The sequence below is a fragment of the Dreissena polymorpha genome, chromosome 10 (genome assembly GCF_020536995.1).
Source record: "Dreissena polymorpha isolate Duluth1 chromosome 10, UMN_Dpol_1.0, whole genome shotgun sequence".
Lineage (NCBI taxonomy): Eukaryota > Metazoa > Mollusca > Bivalvia > Myida > Dreissenidae > Dreissena > Dreissena polymorpha.
In genome coordinates, this window is record NC_068364.1 from 2,273,120 (window position 1) to 2,292,938 (window position 19,819).

General features: G+C 32.9%; 1 protein-coding gene across 2 annotated transcripts in view; it reads right to left on the minus strand.

Moving 5' to 3' along the window:
• LOC127848466 (synaptic vesicle glycoprotein 2C-like) overlaps positions 1–18,492 on the minus strand; it is a 393,482-nt gene extending 374,990 nt beyond the window's left edge. For both annotated transcript variants that reach the window (XM_052380944.1, XM_052380943.1), the window contains exons 1-3: positions 18,393–18,492; positions 17,873–18,061; positions 627–680 (exon numbers count right to left, since the gene is read on the minus strand). In XM_052380944.1, the coding sequence (XP_052236904.1) occupies positions 627–680; positions 17,873–17,972 (154 nt within the window). In that variant the 5' untranslated portion in view covers positions 17,973–18,061; positions 18,393–18,492. The remainder of the gene's footprint in view (positions 1–626; positions 681–17,872; positions 18,062–18,392) is intronic.
• Between the last annotated feature and the right edge of the window lie 1,327 nt (positions 18,493–19,819).

Here is a 19,819-nt window from a genome sequence, read left to right on the forward strand (position 1 = left end):
AAACGTTTTACTACAGCCATATAATGAACACTACCACACCCACTCTTCACCCTGTGTAAAAATATTAATATATATGAGCCTCTCTCTGGCACAACCAGGCTTAATGCATTTGCATAAAGTGTTGTCCCAGATTAGCCTGTACAGCTAGATGGGATTTTCATTTAAAAGAGACTTCTAGAAAACAACAAGAGATGTGTTTGTCAGAAACACAATGCCCCCTATTGAGCCGCTTAGAAATAAAATTTCAATATATCATTTGGCAGGTTTAGAAATTATCTCCCTTTTAAAGCTTATTACTTCCCTTGGATTGTATTTTTTACCTTGAAGGATGACCTTGACCTTTCACCACTCAAAATGTGCAGCTTCATGAGATACACATGCATGCAAAATATCAAGTTGCTATCTTCAATATTGCAAAAGTTATGGCCAATGTTAAAGTTTTCGGACAGACGCACAGGCTGACAGACTGACTGACTGACGGACAGTTCAACTGCTATATGCCACCCTACCGGGGGCATACAAACTTGCTTAAAGCAGAAAGTGTCATCCCTGATTAGCCTGTGCGGGCTGCTCATATACATAAATCAGATATGTATCATAAAGCAAAAACAAACTAACTGCCTTACCGATAGTCTTCCAGGCTTCTTCATACGACACAGGGTCCACATCATTGTGATCACCTGCAACAACAGAAAATACAGACTGCATTTCCTTTATAAGTCTAACTTTTACTTTTCCTTGTTGATCACTGCAGTAAGACTAGCAGGGCTCTCAGAAATCCTTAATTAAGCATATTTGTACACATAAAATTGACCAATGACGCTTATCTGAAACCAATTTAGAGTCCCCACGATGCACCTTTTTGCATTTAACTGGGTATAAATCAATCAAAAATTGCTTTGTATCCAGTTGCCAGATGTCAAAGTTTTCAATTAGATGTTTAGAATGGCTGTTTAATAGAGGCACTGTGACATTAGTTGCCCCATTGGTCATTGGTGATTTACATAGGTCATGTTATCTTTTGTTTGCAAGCAAAATTTAACTTCAACGGCTATACAGGTTAGTTACCAAATAATGTGACATATATACACACATTGAGGTCATTTAACTGTGAAAGTTTGATTGAGGTTCTCTCAGTAGTGAAAGGGGAGTTTAAAAAATAAAATTTTGAGACTATACATGTGTATATTCTAAAGTTGAAAACAGAAAAAATGCTATAATTCTGCCAAAACTTGTCACATTTTAATTCCCTTTTGAACTATGCTTTACGCATTAAGGTTATTATACTGTGACAGTTTGAGACAGATTCAGAGGAGTTCAATACAAAAAGCTTCTGGGGGCTCCATATTGTGGAGAAAAAAAAAAGGGACATAATTCTGCAAAAACTCGTTGCAGCCAAAATTCCTTTTGTTAAACATCATCTATACTGGTTAGCGACCCATTTTCGCCCGGAAATGGAGCTTTTTACCGCCTAACAAGTGTTTTATGAGATTGATTTTACTGAAACTTGGCATAAAATAATGTTTAACAACTGACATCAATTCTAGAATTACTTTTTTATGAAAATCTTACAAATGTAACCGAGAACTGTCACTTAAAAAACACCCCTATATCTACCTAGAAAATGCTTGGAACTGTACCAATTATTCGCCCACATAAGAAAAACAAGGTTTTCTTAGAATCCAGTTGCTCAAATATTGCATTATATTATCTGATACCTACACAGTCTGTTTTTGCGAAATTCACATCAAAACTAGTGCAAACAAACTGAAAAGAAGTCTCACTAAGTATTTGGTACTGGTCAGTGAGTGCATGTTGTATTTCCTGGTTGAAATTTAGGGGTTTTATTTAATAACTTTCTAAATAATACAAAATATTTTATAAAATTTTTACTGATACATCCTGGGTTTGTCATCTACAAGCGAATGTAAACAAAATATTTTTTGATAGGCGCATGCGTATGTACGAGGGCCGTATATGAGGTCATTAAGGGGAGGTAATTTTCCACTGTACAGAAGTATTTACCGGACATTTATATAAATTGAGCATTTGGAAAGAAATGGGAGGTTTAATTAAACTTTTCTTAACGTTAACGTTAAAATGATGTAAATACATTAATTTGATGGTGAAATATGTCATCTTATGCTTGTGTTTAATAGACTTATCACTTGTTTTCCAATATCAGCAAAACAAAGATCTATAAATAAACATGTTTATTTATAGATCTTTGATAAAACAAAACTATCCTTTTTTAAGGGAGAAAATCCAAACAGTGTTAAATGGGATTTTTTTTCTTTGAAATGATTACAAGGTACATTTTGCAAGCAATTCAGATATATGTTAACATCAAATTTGTGAGTTTTAATGTTAAAAAACTATAATTTAAATCATGTGTGCGTGTTAAACTCATTAGATTCTGGTAAAATAAGTGATTATAATTTAGACCTGCTCTATTGCAGTAGACGAACGAAAATACCAAGCACACAGGTCGGGTTTCAGTAAGGGATTTCTTCTGAGCATGCGCGTGCTATTAATATCCCCCGCAAGGAGGTCACATTACATTGCGACAAAATTTATAAACATCGCAATTGTCTATTTACACTAACATTTTAACGAAGTGCTGCTGTCAACTTCAATGAAACAAGAGTCTGTAAATATGTGACTAAGAAAACGTGATTAAACGTTACATTGACTGGTTTTAAGGGGGTGGGCGAATAATAGGTAAGGGCGAACAATAGGTCGCTAACCAGTAGTCATTCAGGTAAGTCAACTGTGAAAGTGTGAGCAAAATCCACATAGAAGTAAAAGAGGAGTTGAAAATACAAACTTTTGGGTGCTTGTTAATAGAGAAACAAAAAGAAAAACAAATGCCATTTTTTGTTGCCTTTGACTCTGTTTAGGCATTAAAATAATAAATTGATAACTAGTACCCAGCAAGTAAGACTTTGTTTTTGAAAACCTTCAATCGGGAATTTTTTTGACAACAATAGGAAAAATTTATAGTTTTTTCCCAATTCGGAAAGTGCTGTTTTTCTGTACTTTATAAAGAAAGAAAAAAATCGCTAACCCCATGCCCAGAAGTGTGCAAAGAGGACAAAATAAGTTAGTATGAACTATGGAACAATGGTATGAACAAGATGTGTTTGTGAAACACAATGTCCCCCTATATGACATTTGACCTTGTACCTTGACCTTGACCCTTCACCACTCAAAATGTGCAGCTCCATGAGATACACATGCATTTCAAATATAAAATTGCTAGCTTAAATATTGCAGAAGTGACATTACATGAGCAATTTTGACCCATATATTTGACCTTGAAGGATGACCTTGACCTTGACCTTTCACCACTAAAAATGTGCAGCTCCATGAGATACACATGCATGCCAAGTATCAAGTTGCTATCTTCAATATTGCAAAAGTACTCATAAAATTAGCGATTTGGGCCACATATATTTGACCTCTGACCTTGAAGGATGACCTTGACCTTTCACCACTCAAAATGTGCAGCTCTATGAGATACACATGCATGCCAAATATCAAGTAGCTATCTTCAATATTGCAAAAGTACTCATAAAATGAGCGATTTTGGCCACATATATTTGACATCTGACCTTGAAGGATGACCTTGACCTTAACCTTTCACCACTCAAATTGCGCAGCTCCATGAGATACACATGCATGCCAAATATCAAGTTGCTATCTTGAATATTGAAATACTGCAAAAGTGTACATTAAATGAGCGATTTTGACCCATATATTTGACCTTTGACCTTGAAGGATGACCTTGACCTTTCACCACTCAAAATGTGCAGCTCCATGAGATACATATGCATGCCAAATATCAAGTTCCTATCTTCAATATTGCAAAAGTTATTGCAAATGTTAAATTTGGCGCAAACCAACCAACCAACAGACCAACAGACAGGGCAAAAACAATATGTCCCCCACTACTATAGTGGGAGACATAAAAAGTTTGGTTTAAGTCCACTTAAAGGTTTCAGACAAGAAGACTTTCAGTAAATTGTTGATGTAAACTATGCCAACGACTGACTGACTGATCACAATAGCTATCCTGATTGAACATCCATAGAATCATGCTTATCAAATCAATATCACCTGTGCCAACCGGTACCTTTTGGATTTTGTAATAAAAGTGGGTGTGTCTCCATTGTTATTCGCTTCTGACATGTGCCATTGGAAGGATTTTTGTTTTATCTTCTTTTATTATCTTCTTTTTTCACACAATTTCATTCTTTTATTGTCAACAGGTAAGCAAACTGAACTTTAAGTAATTCCTTTTATCAAACACATAAGAACAATTTGAACATGAAAAAACAGTGCTCCAGCTAGGATGTGAAAAGTCAGAAGAGCACTTAAGCTAATTAGTAAATAATGATCAATGTGACATATGCTCAATACAACATGTGTTACATATTTCATACTACATACATAGTACATACTACTAATTTCATTTAAAACGTTCTTTCTTTATAAAAAATTTATAGAGGCTTCTACATACACATACATGACTTAAAGAGTGTTGACTGAATGCCCATCCTGACAGATGGGAATATGACATGCCTAATATTTCCCTACAATTATTGCATTTGATCTGATTTGATAACCACCTACTAGTATTTTATAGCCTAAGCAAAAAACAAAAACATACTTCAGTCAACTTTATTAGAACAACCCACCTCTTCCAATCGATAAAATCTAAACACATAAAAACTGCAGAAAAAAGTTTGCCTCTTTAAAATTAGTCCTCACTTATTAATAAATTTTCAATTAATCAAAAATTGCCAGATCTATGTCTCTTATAAATGTTAGCATTTAGATAAGTTTAAGGATATCAAATTTCACATGAAAATGTTGTGTTCTCCTACAGCCAGGTTGAAGAAAACTATCAGTGTTTTATTCAAAAATAAACAGTCTTGTATATGCATCACATCAAGCAATACATGTACATCTTTGTTCTGTATTTGTATGATAAGAGTCCAGTATGTACTACTTAGCCTAGTATGATGTGTACTGTATATCCAATATTAATAGTTCTTTGTGATCAATTAAATCCTCTTCATTATAATCATCACACATCAGATGTATTACCAGTCAACAAATAACATTTAATAAAAAACAAACAATAATCAAATTAAGATTTAACAATCATACAAAAGCACATTAATTTTGTTTTTTTATTCTTAATATTACAAAATATACAACTTAACACAATCAAATATTTGACATATTGTGAAACTAAGTTTATTTTTTAAAGTATTTTGAATCATAAATTGATATACTCTGTTCTGTTTGTTAAACTTTCACCCATATCCTAATTCAAATATGAGATAATATGCAGTGTACTGGAATAATGATATGTACTTGTTTTGGATCTGGGTTTAAAGAGGTATTCGCACATTATTTACTCCCAATACAAAAACATACAAATATTCACAGTATGTTGGGGTACAAAAAGACCAAAATATATCTTTGGTTATTTTTGTATTATAATAACGTCAACAAGGGCCAGATTTAAGATTAAGGGTTAGTTGTGGGGTATTAACTATTTGCATTGCGTCAGATTGATTAGCTAAAGATCCCTATCAAATGTACCTCATAATACCATCACAGCATTTTTTTTGCCCATTGGAAAAAGTACCTGTACCAGCCCGATTGGAAAAAGTGTGCGCAAAAAAACCTGAAATTGGGAAAATTCCCATAGTGAAATCTTCATATTGGGAAATTGAAGTATTGGATTTTTTTTTCCTAAATACTTTAAAATTGATAACTAAAATAAATGTTGTCAAGTTGTCAATATTATATTACTTAGGTTCAAGGCATAGGGTTGCATACAGAAACTAACTAAATACTGCATTTTATTAAAAATAAAAAATAAAAACTTTTTTAGATACCTTAGATTGAGATTTTTTTTCAGCAATTGGGAAATTTGTATTTTTTTCCTAATTGGGAAAAGTGCCATTTTCTGGCACTTTATAAAGAAGGAAAAAAATTGCTGCATTATGATGGTATCATCATCATCACACAATAATTGAATATTGCAATCACTTGAGTAAAGCAAAAAACACTTATTCAAGTCTCCCCAAATCAATGACTTCAATTGGGAATTTTAGGCTGCAGTTTTTTTTTTATCTGATTTTGGGGAAAGGGCCTTGCCTTTTTTGAGGGAAAAAAAATCGCGCGAGTTGCCTGATTTTGGGGGGAAAAAATCACGCGAAACACAGGATTTTGGGGAAAAACAAATTCAAGGCAACAGATAATTTAATTATGCAAAATGTTATATTTTCTACACTGGATCAGGTTAACTTACCGGTATGTATTTAAAGTTTTAAAAAAAATTGGGGGGAAAATTTACCTGCTGAGGGGAACAAAAAATCCGAGGGGAAAGGGCCGTTTTTCGGCGGGTCCCAAAGAAGGAAAAAAAGCCATGGGCTGTCATTTGGGAAATACCGGTATACTAAAATTGTGACAATTGGTACGAGACCCTATTTCTGCCCTAAATCTGACATTAAAAAACCCACTATGTTCTGCATGCGTGTGTATAGAAATTCATAGCTTAACTGCTTCATACCAATATTATTATGCTCGCCAAATTAATGTCAGTGAATGTTCCAATTTGTCAGATGGTCATGCAGACTTAAGTAGCTTGGCTACTGCAATCACAGTTTCAGTGCCAGTCACATTCATTATCAAGACCATTTGTTATGATGCTGAAACAATTATATTTATCAAAATCTGGTTTCAAAAATAGGATGTGTATATTGACCTTGTATAATTGTGCTTCAATAACAGTTAATTAATATTTAATATTTAAAGTATTGCCAGTCATTTGTCCATGTGTCCCTCTAAATGTATTAATTGGAATGTAATAATCATATTCAAAGTCACATGTTGAACACTGCAGACACATACTAATACCAACAGATATCTGGTGACTATGTCATATCAATTTAAAAATTCAGCTAGATGTGTCTTTACGAAAAAAAATCATTGATGTAAATGAATACAAAACCTATTAAATCAATAAAATGTAATATATATATATAATTAAATCTTTAGCAGAAGTTGTTTAATAACAAGTATCAGAACAACAAAACAAGAGGGCCCAAAAGCACTCACCAGAATTCAACTGACTAATGGGGTTGTTTACCCTCGGGACTTCAGTTAATCAAAGCGCTGAAGGCACTAAAGATGATCGCTATTGCATAATTTAACACGCAATTCATTTTTCAAAATCAATCGCAAGTTTGAAATGAACACACGCCATTCAAATTTATAAAGTGTGTGTCAAAGCGCACGGGACGAGTTTTGTGTGCACTTTTTATCATCCTTATTATTTCATAGAGATAACTTAGACAAAATAAAAATAACATGGCTTTTTGGACGTTTTGAAGCATAGAAAGTATGATGAAAATGGTAATCTGAACTGAATATAAAGACAATGTGCAGTCACCATCATATTAAATGAATATTTTTGGAATATCCTATAAGTTTTACTATCTCACCAAGAATATAAATTCATAATGAAAATTCCGTGTACAAAACATTTGATTATTGACACCATATACAAATTCAAAATATACAATAATCTTCGTATCTTGTATATGGCGGAAAAAAAGTATATATACATTGCTATTTATGCTTTACTTGTACGCGAGCAATTCCGCATTACTCTCTGTATGTTCAAACAACACAAATTGTGGCCCTGTTACAATTACGCGTTCAAATCCATCTCGCAGAATTTCACTTTAGCTTCCAAGATGAGAAGACAATCATTATCGAAATAGAATAGTGTCACAATAAGAGAAAATCGTTTAATTATCATACCACAATGTTTGCCGTACTTGGTCAGCACGTCTGGAGATCATTCCTTAATGTGTGGATAGGCTGCCATTATTAACAAGTTTGCTATTTTGAATTCAATTTTGTATCAAAAAGCATTGTTCTTAAATGTGGCATTTTCAATTCGCAATGAGATTTGTAATGACCCTCGTCATGCGAAAATGGGTCTTATTCCATATGCGCCCATCATATAAATAGCCCACTCAGCTATCTCTCCTTCTGGTAAGGAGAAACATAACATATTGAGTGATTTTATAGCGAACAGCATCGCCTATGGCCTGACTGCGCAAAAGCACATGTTGGATTTAACAAACGCTTGCCGAAACGCATAAGACCCATTTTCGCATGACGGCGCTATTGACGTGTGATTTAAATGTGTCGAAAGAAAACTGCGTTTAAATCAAATATCAACGTACAATATATTTTGATAGTGAAGAAAGATACTCATAACAAGGCATATGAGGACACATATGAAGTGCTCTCCCGTAGTATATTTTTTATCTACTCACACTAATGTGTGGTTTGACAATGCTAACACACATTTCAAGCAATGAATATGCAACTTACAAGTGAAAAACACAACACAATAGTTTAACTTTTGTTTAATTATATTTATTTATTTAGAAAAGTAAATTGCAAACTTTATTTCAAAGTCAGCGTATACGCCGACTACATTTTAAAAAGATATTTATTGTTATAAATATATTTAATATAATATATTTAGTTGTTTTCGGTTTTAGCGATTATAAAGCATTTTCCAGGTTGCCTATAGTATGCCTGTAGTAATTGATGAACTCATATCCAACTGTCTATGTACATGTGTATTGAGAACTGTGAATATAAACAAGCTAAACCTTCTACTAACCTTCTACTATTGCGTTGCTAGCACCCGTAAATACAAAAGATCGCCGCTATCTGTTGAGAACCAAAGAAGGTTTTCCAGAAATACCCACTGTAGTAGCATGAACGAGGTTACGAAACAGGTCATTCGTATTATTATTATAAATTGTTTGTTATATTCGGGTTTAGCAATTATGAAACATTTTTTTGTTTTTGTCAATCGTATCGCTTAAGTTATTGTTGAACTTATGTTCAACGTTTAATAAATTGAGAATATAAATAAGCGCTAACTTTTTCCCGAATCTATTAATAGCCTCAATTAACGCCCTGTACTACGTCATTGAGGTGTATGTGAGAGCGTAACCTATTGCGTTGTTATTGCCCGTGGACTTTCCTTTGTTTATCGACAGGCGCATCTGTTAATAGCCTCATATTATGAATGGACTGAGCAAAAATACTACGTCATGAAGACGCTGCAGAAAGTGGACTATTTTATTCATTCATAAACAATCTCCTCCGCGACACGTACAATACGATCATTGTTTATTGATTCTTTTCTATAAAAGCACCGTTCGAAACTATTGCATTTAACAAAATATTCATATCATGTTTCCATTTGTGACTGAATATAAATTGGAGAACTCAAACCTCTTGCATAAATTATACAACTCTTTCTCGCGCTGATACGCGTAGTTAGCGGGTATTGGGCTCCTAGTAGCTAAGGTGTATCGACCTGAATTTAAGACTAACCACCTTAGACAGTCGCTAAGTGACAATCTAAAAACAAGGTTTTCTTTCAATCCATTTGCTCTATTACTGCATTATGATATCTGATACCTACACAGTCTGTGTTTGCGAAATTCACATCGAAACTAGTGCAAACAAACTGAAAAGAAGTCTCACTAAGTATTTAATACTGGTCAGTGAGTATTTCTAGGTTGAAATTTAGGGGTTTTATTTAATAACTTTCTAAATAATACAAAATATTTTATAAAAATTGTATTGATACATCCTGGATTTGTCATCTACAAGCGAATGTAAACAAAATATTTTTTGATAGGCGCATGCGTATGTACAAGGGCCGTATATGGGGTCATTAAAGGGAGGTAATTTTGCACTGTACAGAAGTATTTACCGGACATTTATATAAATTGAGTATTTGGAAAGAAATGGGAGTTTAAATGAAACTTTTCTTAACATTAACGTTAAAATGACGTAAATACATTAATTTGATGGTGCAATATGTCATCTTATGCTTGTGTTAAATAGACTTATCACTTGTTTTCCAATATCAGCGAAACAAAGATCTATAAATAAACATGTTTATTTATAGATCTTTGATCAAACAAAACTATCCTTTTTCAAGGGAGAAAATGTGTTAAATGGGATTTTTTTTCTTTGAAATGTTTATAAGGTACATTTTGCAAGCAATTCAGATATATGTAAACATCAAATTGTGTCGAGTTTTAATGTTAAAAAACTATAATTTAAATCATGTGTGCGTGTTAAACTCATTAGATTCTGGTAAAATAAGTGATTATAATTTAGACCTGCTCTATTGCAGTAGACGAACGAAAATACCAAGCACACAGGTCCGGTTTCAGTAAGGGATTTCTTCTGAGCATGCGCGTGCTATTAATATACCCTGCAAGGAGGTCACATTACATTGCAACAAAATTTGTAAACATCGCAATTGTCTATTTATAACACTTGCATTTTAACGAAGTGCTGCTGTCAACTTCAATGAAACAAGAGTCTATAAATATGTGACTAAGAAAAGCGTGATTAAGCGTTACATTGACTGGTTTTAAGGGGGTGGGCGAATAATAGGTAAGGGCCAACAATAGGTCGCTTAACCAGTACATTCAGGTAAGTCAACTGTGAAAGTGTGAGCAAGATCCACATAGAAGTAAAAGAGGAGTTGAAAATACAAACTTTGGGGTGCTTGTTAATAGAGAAGCAAAAAGAAAAGCAAATACCATTTTTGTTGCCTTTGACTCTGTTTAGGCATTAAAATAATAAATTGATAACTAGAACCCAGCAAGTAAGTTTTTGTTTTTGAAAACCTTCAATCGGGAATTTTTTTGAAAGCAATAGGAAATATTTATAGTTTTTTCCCAATTCGGAAAGTGCTGTTTTTCTGTACTTTATAAAGAAAGAAAAAAATCGCTAACCCCATGCCCAGAAGTGTGCAAAGAGGACAAAATAAGTTAGTATGAACTATGGAACAATGGTATAAAAAAGTTTGGTTTAAGTCCACTTAAAGGTTTCAGACAAGAAGACTTTCAGTAAATTGTTGACGTAAACTATGCCAACGACTGACTGACTGATCACAATAGCTATCCTGATTGAACATCCATAGAATAATGCTTATGAAATCAATTTCACCTGTGGCATTTCCTGCCTACCAGTACCTTTTGGATTTTGTATCCATTGTTTTTCGCTTCTGATATGTGCCATTGGAAGGATTTTTGTTTTATCTTCTTTTTATATCTTCTTTTTTTCACACAATTTCATTCTTTTATTGTCAACAGGTAAGCAATCTGAACTTTAAATAATTCTTTTTATCAAACACATAAGAACAATTTGAACATGAAAAATCAGTGCTCCAGCTAGGATGTGAAAAGTTAGAAGAGCACTTACGCTAATTTAATAAATAATGATCGATGTGACATATGTTGAATACAACATGTGTTACATATTTCATACTACATACATAGTACATACTACTAATTTCATTTAAAATGTTATTTCTTTATAAAAAAATTTATAAAACAATTTTAAATGGGTACATTAAGATTATTCAATGAAACTTCTATTAACCCACTTATGCCTAGTGTCTAGAAAAAAGGCCTTGGCAAACATAATGCGGCGTCTCATCTGGGGCTGCGCTGTTTGCTTAAAGGAATTTATGTAAGAAATATTCTAAATATAGAAATAAATATACTAGACATCCCTAATTTTGGAAATAAATTGATCCAATTTTCAAGGATGGGAGAGTCCACTAGGCATAAATGGGTTAAACTTTGCTATACAATAATTTTATCTGTTGAGAAAAAATGGTGGGAAAGCAATGCGATAGAGTCCTGCACTCTTACATTTTATGCCTGGCAGGAGCAGTGGAAACAACATTTGCAAGTCTGAAACCTGTTACACATGAAAAAATGGCAAACATGTCTTTATTATGTGCTTGTGAACTATCAATATCTTCTCCAATAAGGGGCTAATTCAGGGGCTTCTACATACACATGCATGACTAAGAGTGTTGACTGAATGTCCGTCCTTACAGGTGGGAATATGACATGCCAAATATTTTCCATTCCCTATAATTATTACTTTGATATGATTTGATACCCACCTTCTAGTATTTTACAGACTTAGAACAAACAAACACATACTAGAGTCAACTTAATCTAGAACAACCCATCGCTTCCAATCCATCAAATCTAAACACTTAAAAAATGAAGAAGAAAGTTTGCCTTTTTAAAAAATTCGTCCTCACTTATTAATTATTTTCAATTAATCAAAGATTGCCAGATCTATGTCTCTTATAAATGTTAGCATTTAGATCATTTTTAGGATATCAGACAGGGCCCTCGTTTGGCACTTTTTACCGCAAAATATCGGCGGCTTCCCCCATGAAAATAGTATACTTTTTCCCCCTATTTCAGCTAAAAATTCCCCCCCTCCAAAAAAAAACAATTTTTTTTTTTTAACTTTTATACCTATGTTGTCAGCTGGTATCGTGCTACTGACCTTTGATTAAATGTATATTTATGTAAATCACATTAAAATATAGCAATTTTAGGTGTAGAATGGTTGGTGAAAAGATCTTCTAAAATTCCCCTTTTTTTCCCAAAACAACGCAAAATTCCCCCATCTAAGGGCCCCGGCCTCAATCCCCCAAAGTGTAGAGAGGGCCCTGTCAGATTTCACATGAAAATGTTGTGTTCTCCTACATCCAGGTTGAAGAAAACTGTGAGTGTTTTATTAAAAAATAAACTATCTTGTATATGCATCACATCAAGCAATACATCATTGTTCTGTATTTGTACATGATAAGAGTCCAGTATGTACTACTCAGCCTATTAGGATGTGTACTGTATATCCAATATTAATAGTTCTTCGTGATCAATTAAATCCTCTTCATTATATTCATCACACATCAGATGTATTACCAGTCAACAAATAACATTGAATAAAAAACAAACAATAATCAAATTAAGATTTAACAATCATACAAAAGCATGTTTGATTTTTATTCTTAATATTACATTATACAACTGAACAAAATCAAATACTTAGTATTTGACATATTGTAAAACTAAGTTTATTTTTAAAAATATATATTGTTCTGTTCTGTTTCTTAAACGTTCACCCATATCCTAATTCAAATATGAGATAATATGCAGTGTACTAGAATAAGAATATGTTCTTGTTTTGGATCAGGGTTTAAAGAGGTACTAGTATACGCACACTATTTACTTACAATACAAAAACATACAAATATTCACAGAATGTTTGGGTACAAAAAGACCAAAATATATCATTGGTTATTTTTGTATTATTATAAAGTCAACAAGGGCCAGATTTAAGATTAAGGGTTAGTTGTGGGGTATTAACTATTTGCATTGCGTCAGATTGATTAGCTAAAGATCCCTATCAAATGTACCTCAAAATACCATATCAGCATTTTTTTTGCCCAATTGGGAAAAGTACCTGTACCAGCCCAATTGGAAAAAGTGTGCACAAAAAAACCTGAAATTGGGAAAATTCCCATAGTGAAGTCTTCATATTGGGAAATTGAAGTATGAGATTTTTTGCTCCCAAATACTTTAAAATTGATAACTAAATATTGTCAAGTTGTAAATATTATATTTACTTACATGTAGGTTCAAGCAATAGAGCTGCATAGGGAAACTAACTAAATACCGCATTTTATGAAAAATAAAATAATAAAAAAACTTTTAGATACCTTAGATTGGGATTTTTTCAGCAATTGGGAAATTTTTAGTTTTTTCCTAATTGGCAAAAGTGCCATTTTCTGTTACTTTATAAAGAAGGAAAAAAATTGCTGCATCATGATGATACATGTATCATCATCATCATCATCATCATCATCATCATCATCATCATCATCACACAATAATTGAATATTTCAATTACTTACGTAAAGCAAAAAACACTTATTCAACTCTCCCTAAATCATTGACTTCAATCGTAAATTTTAGGCCATCATTTCGGAAATAAACTAACATTATGACATTGGGTACAGGACCCTATTTCTACCCCAAATCTGACATTAAAACCCCACAGTGTTCAGCGTGCATGTGTATAGAAATTCATAGCTCAACTGCTTCATACCAATATATTATGCTTGCCAAATTAAGGTAAGTGAATGTTCCACTTTGTCAGATGTTGAAACTTAAGTAGCTTGGCTATGATGCTGAAAAAGTAATGTTTATCAACAATGGGATGTGTATATGGACCCTGTATCATTGTGCTTCAATATCAGTTAATTAATATTAAATATTGAAAGTATTGCCAACCATTTGTCCATGTATCCCTCTTAATGTATTAATTGGAAGGTAATAATCATATTCAAAGTCACATGGTGAACACTGGAGATACACTGGAGATACATAATAACAACAACAACAACAACATTGATTTCAGCAAATAAAGCTTATACAAGCTCTTAGCCTACACATATACATTTTATATATACAAGTAATACATGGTCATGGCAGATGTGGATTAAGTGTTAAATTGAACACATGGTGTTAGTGCGAAAAAATATATAATATATTCGTTTGAAAAAAATATATTCAACATTGACAACAATATAATGTTAAGAAGTACAGTATTTTTTCACTGAAAATGATGATAATATCCAGCAACAAGTTATAGAAATAATTAAAAATCAAATTATTTCAATACGAGAATTATGGCTATAGTTATTTATAAAAAATAACAATTTCTGAAAGTTGATATAATATCATAAATTATTAATAGCTTAGCCATTAAAAAAAACAAGAAACTGCCCGACAGACAAAACCTTATGGGAGCATCACCCGTCTCCAACGGCATTTGAGACGGGTGATGCTCCGCAAAGGTTTTATTTGTCACAATATTGCACTATATATTCAGATAAAAGGAAATGTCTTGAGGACACAGTAGTTGGAGGACAAGAATATTTTTATATAAAATTTCAAAGGGCCATAACTCTGTGAAAAATCATCCGACCAGAACCCGCTGACAATATGCACATCTCCTCTTGGTAGTGAAGCTTCCCATAAAGTTTCATTGAATTCCGGTCATTAGTTGCTGAGGAATAGCCTGGACAAGAATTGCACTATATGTACAGTAAATGGAAAATTTCAAAGGGCCATAACTCTGTGAAAAATCATCCGACCAGAACCCGCTGATAATGTGCACATCTCCTCTTAATAGTGAAGCTTCCCATAAAGTTTCATTGAATTCTGGTCATGAGTTGCTGAGAAATAGCCCGGACAAAAATTGTGCACGGACGGACACACGGAAGGACGGACGGACACACGGAAGGACGGACGGACAGACAAAGCGGCGACTATATGCTCCCCCCAAAAGTTTTAGGGGGAGCATAAAAATCAAAATGAAACAACAAGTTGAGTGGAAACAAATTAGCATTGTTTATAATGCTTTTCAAATTTTTAAGGAATGAGAAATTGAATTTGAGTTAAGGTATGTAGTGCGTGAAATGGATAAGATGGAATAATGTTAAAGGGTTGTTACGTTCGAAAAGACTAATTACGTATCTAATAGGCGTCGTAAATTTGTAGCTTCGTATATAAACTTTGCTAGACTAATAAGTAAAGTTTTATTTTCACTGGACATCAGACTTTGAAACTTTGAAATTGTTGGCCACTGTGACTTGAAAAGTTTTCTTCTTAGGTGCGTATACATGTGTATATGGAAAAAACTAGTAAGAAATGGTACTCAGTTTCTAGAGTATTCATATTACATAATTTGCACTTACTGTTTTCTTTTTCAATATTATTGAATGGCCCCCTTTCTATTTCTAGGGTATGCGATGATAAACGGAATCTGCTTAGGGCGATTTTATATTTTGATTCATTAATTTTGTCTAAATAACTTTCTAACGATAAACTATGTTTGAATAAATAGTACGTAGAGAGACAGTTAGAGCTGTTATTTCTGTTAATATCGGCATGCCATGTTTGAGTATAAGTGTCTAATATTCGTTGTTTGCATTGTATAAATTGAGATACGGTTATGTTTTGGTTTAATAATAATAACAACAGATTTCTGGTGACTATGTCATATCAATTTAAAAAGTCAGCTAGACGTGTGTTTATAAAAAAAAGAAATCATTGATCTATATAAACACAAACCCATATTAAATCAATAGCATGTAAAATAAATATTCAAATCTTTTGCAGAAGTTGTTAACCCTTAAAGCGCTGGAGCTGAATTTTAAAGGCCTTTGCAAACAGTTTGGATCCAGGTGAGACGCCACAGAACGTGGCGTCTCATCAGGATCCAAACTGTTTGCTATTCTGATAGTATTCTTTGAAAAAAATCGAAGAAAATGCTAATTTTAGAAATTCTGCAGACGACATTTTAGCAGACGACAAATTTCCCAGCATGCAAAGGGTTAAATAACAAGTATCAGAACAACAGAACAAGAGAGCTATAAAGCACTCACCAGAATTCAAAGTCATCAGTGACCTAATGTCTAAGACTTGACCTGTTGACCTAGTTTTTACCCCACTTATCCCAGATTCAATCATTGCCTGGATATTGTCAAGATAACTTTCTCATCAAGTTTCATCAACTTTGAAGACTGAATCATGAATGTGGCATCTAGAGTGACTATATCTGGGGTCAAACAGAAATTTGTGCTCACACAAGTTTGCTAGTGGATTTTCAATTAAACTAAAAAAGGATCAAAAGTTATTGTATGAATGCAACTTCAATTTGTGGACAAAATGGGTCAGCCTTATTTGTACTGAGGTAGCAGATAAATTTTCCCAAATGAGTGGAGATCGGAAAACAACCTTACGATTGTCAAAGCTTTGACTTAGTGACCCAGTTTTTTAATGCACTCAACTCAGATTCTAACTCAGCCTAGATTTTGTCAACATAAACATTCTAGCAAAGTCATAGATGAGGCATCTCTTTTTTATGCACATTATTTGATTCAAACTCAGTCTATATATTGTCCAGATAAACATTCTGACCAAGATGTACAACATTTTATAACACTGTTGCATAGAATTGCCAGAATTGTTCAGATCCAAATCAGGACATGCCATAAAAATACTTGGTACATTTTACCGAAAAGAGGGACACCTAAAACAATCAATCATGACACTGTTACTGTAAGTGTTGTCAGTAATCAGTATATTACTTTCAAAAATACATAATTTCTGGCCAATATTGACAAACAATGTGTTTAAGAATTTCATGAACACAAACATTCTCCATTCTCGGAAGTTAACACACATTTGCACTATGCGGATGACTCCATAAAGTGAAATGTGAGAAAAGTCTCTACATCCAATGGAACATGTGTAAATCATGTAACATGATTTGGTGCATCGCGCACTGTTTTTATTTGACCAATCATCAATTAACTCTCAATTAAGATTGATGCAAGATGTACAAACTATTTTCTGAAAATCAGTCGAAAACCAAAAGTAAATTCATGTAAAACATCATTGTTTATCGGGCAGCACTCGAATTGTTTGATATACGAAATTAGTATTTTGCCAATTTTTTTTTGCCTCAAATGTTATAATATACAGAATACCGCGTAATAGTATCTTTGGACTTTTAAGCGCATTTAGCAACCCCTATTATAAAAACCATGGTTTGAATGCCTCATAAAATCAATAATTTGCCGCAATAAAGGGATAAGCGATGGAAAATTTAAGTCAGACAGAGCTTGAATAGCTAATTTTATTCTAAACTTATAGAGAGTACGTCATTGTTTACGCACCTCGGGACATATTGACTCCTATTGGGACGCTGGGACAAACACCCCAAAATCAGGACTGTACCGCCAAGATCGGAATGTCTGGCATATATGCTCTGTGGTAACATTAAACAACATATTTTACAATACAGGGAAACCTTCTATAGTAAAATTTCACATTATAATTACCTTCATTGTTTTGCAGAAGCTGATCTGTTTCATCAATTTCAAGAAATCTAGACTCCATTACAGGCTCCCAGTGATCTCTGTTGTTCATTTTTATTTTCATATATCAGTTGTATCCATTACATGTAGATCTCAAATACAAACAGATTTTTGTTTACATTATGTAGCTATTTAATATCTTCAATACTAATTCTGTATAAAAAAATACAAATAAGCAGATTATATTTCCTGATTCTTTTCAGCATTCTCTAATTTTGATTGTCTGATTTTTTCGGCAAATTTCTATTAGTATTATACAATTTAATTATTGCTTTCTGGTTTATTTGTATGACAAGATTTTCAGTATAACATACTTTATATTTTATAGAGGATGATATTTATTAAAATCAAATCATTCATTATATTAGACAAATACAAAATCTATGTTATTTTCAAGCACTGTCTGATTTTTTTAATATGACAATTAACTGAACTATGCAATTTCAAATATTGTTAAATTCTGAGTTTTACGACATGTAATTACCAAAGATCGATTCAAAGCGAGAGATGTTTTCTGCCAGATTTGACAAGTAAGTCACGCAGGTTCAATAAACTGTTAATATTGCTGTTATTGTTGATGTTGTTATTGTTTGCATGAACATACCCATCAAGACACCCAAAACACAAAATGATTAGTAAATCAGTAAATCTCCACGCAGAGTTGTCATTCCATGCTCTCCCATACAATCTCTACCATCACAAACAAATTCTGCAAGGGTTTTATTTCATTTTTAAGTAATACATTATTTAAAGCAGTATCATTTTCTTTTATATAGTGAAAGTAGTGTATGAGTTTAGGTTTATAATTAAAAAATAAATAACTTAAATTAAACAAAAAAGTAAAAATAACAACGTTAAATTATTGTACCACATTGCTAGACTTGGTTGGTTATGAACGCAGGGATTTAATCCAGCTTTGCTGGTTCCAGTCAAACCTCTGCGCGGAGTTGAAAATCAGTGTCAATATCCATGCAGAGTTGTCATTCTATGCTCTAACATACAATCTCTGCCATCACAAGAAAATCCTTTCAGATTGATCTGGAAGGATGTTATTTTTTGTTTAAGTATTATATTATGAAAAGTACCGGTAGTATATATTATTTTTATATTTTGAATATCGTGTACAAATTTAGGTTCATAGTAAAAACTGTATTACCTGAATAAAAAAAAGTAAAAATAATTAACGGGAAAATTATTGTACCATGTGACTCGGCTATCATCATGTAGTTGGTTATAACAGTAGGAATTTGATCGAGCTATGCAGGTTACCGTCAAATTCTTGCGCATAAGCAGGTATGTGTATAATACACATACCTGGCATAAGTTAATTGAGAGTCACAAATTATAGTTATATTATTCTATTACGACGTATAGCGAATTAAAACAAAGAGATAGAATAATAAAAGTGTTATTAAATGAAAAACAATCAAATATTGAAGGGATATTATTACATGACTTATTTTAAATTTTGCTTTACGGCTTGATACACCTGCTTTAATAATATTTATTTGGCATTAAAGCCACACATCTTGAAATGAAATACATGGCATAGTAAATTTAAGTATAAATAAGAAACATATTTTATCTATGCCAATTAGAATATATCTGGTGGTTACACGGTAGAAATCCGTCTCTTTTGCGCTTTAAATGGGTCGTCCAACAGATTTTGGCATGTATTAAAGCTTGTCATTAAATGCTTTAAATGATTTATATTGATAAATTTAAACATTTGAACTAAATATCTCCAGTAAAAAAATTAGGAATACAATTTTAAAAAGGGAAAACAAGTAACCCTCAACAGGGCTCCAACCACTGACCTCTGGAGTCCTGGAGTAAAATGTCTCCCGCCTAGACCATCCAGAGGATGTATTTTTTAGCGATATAAGCAATCCTCGTAGTTTCCCAAAATAT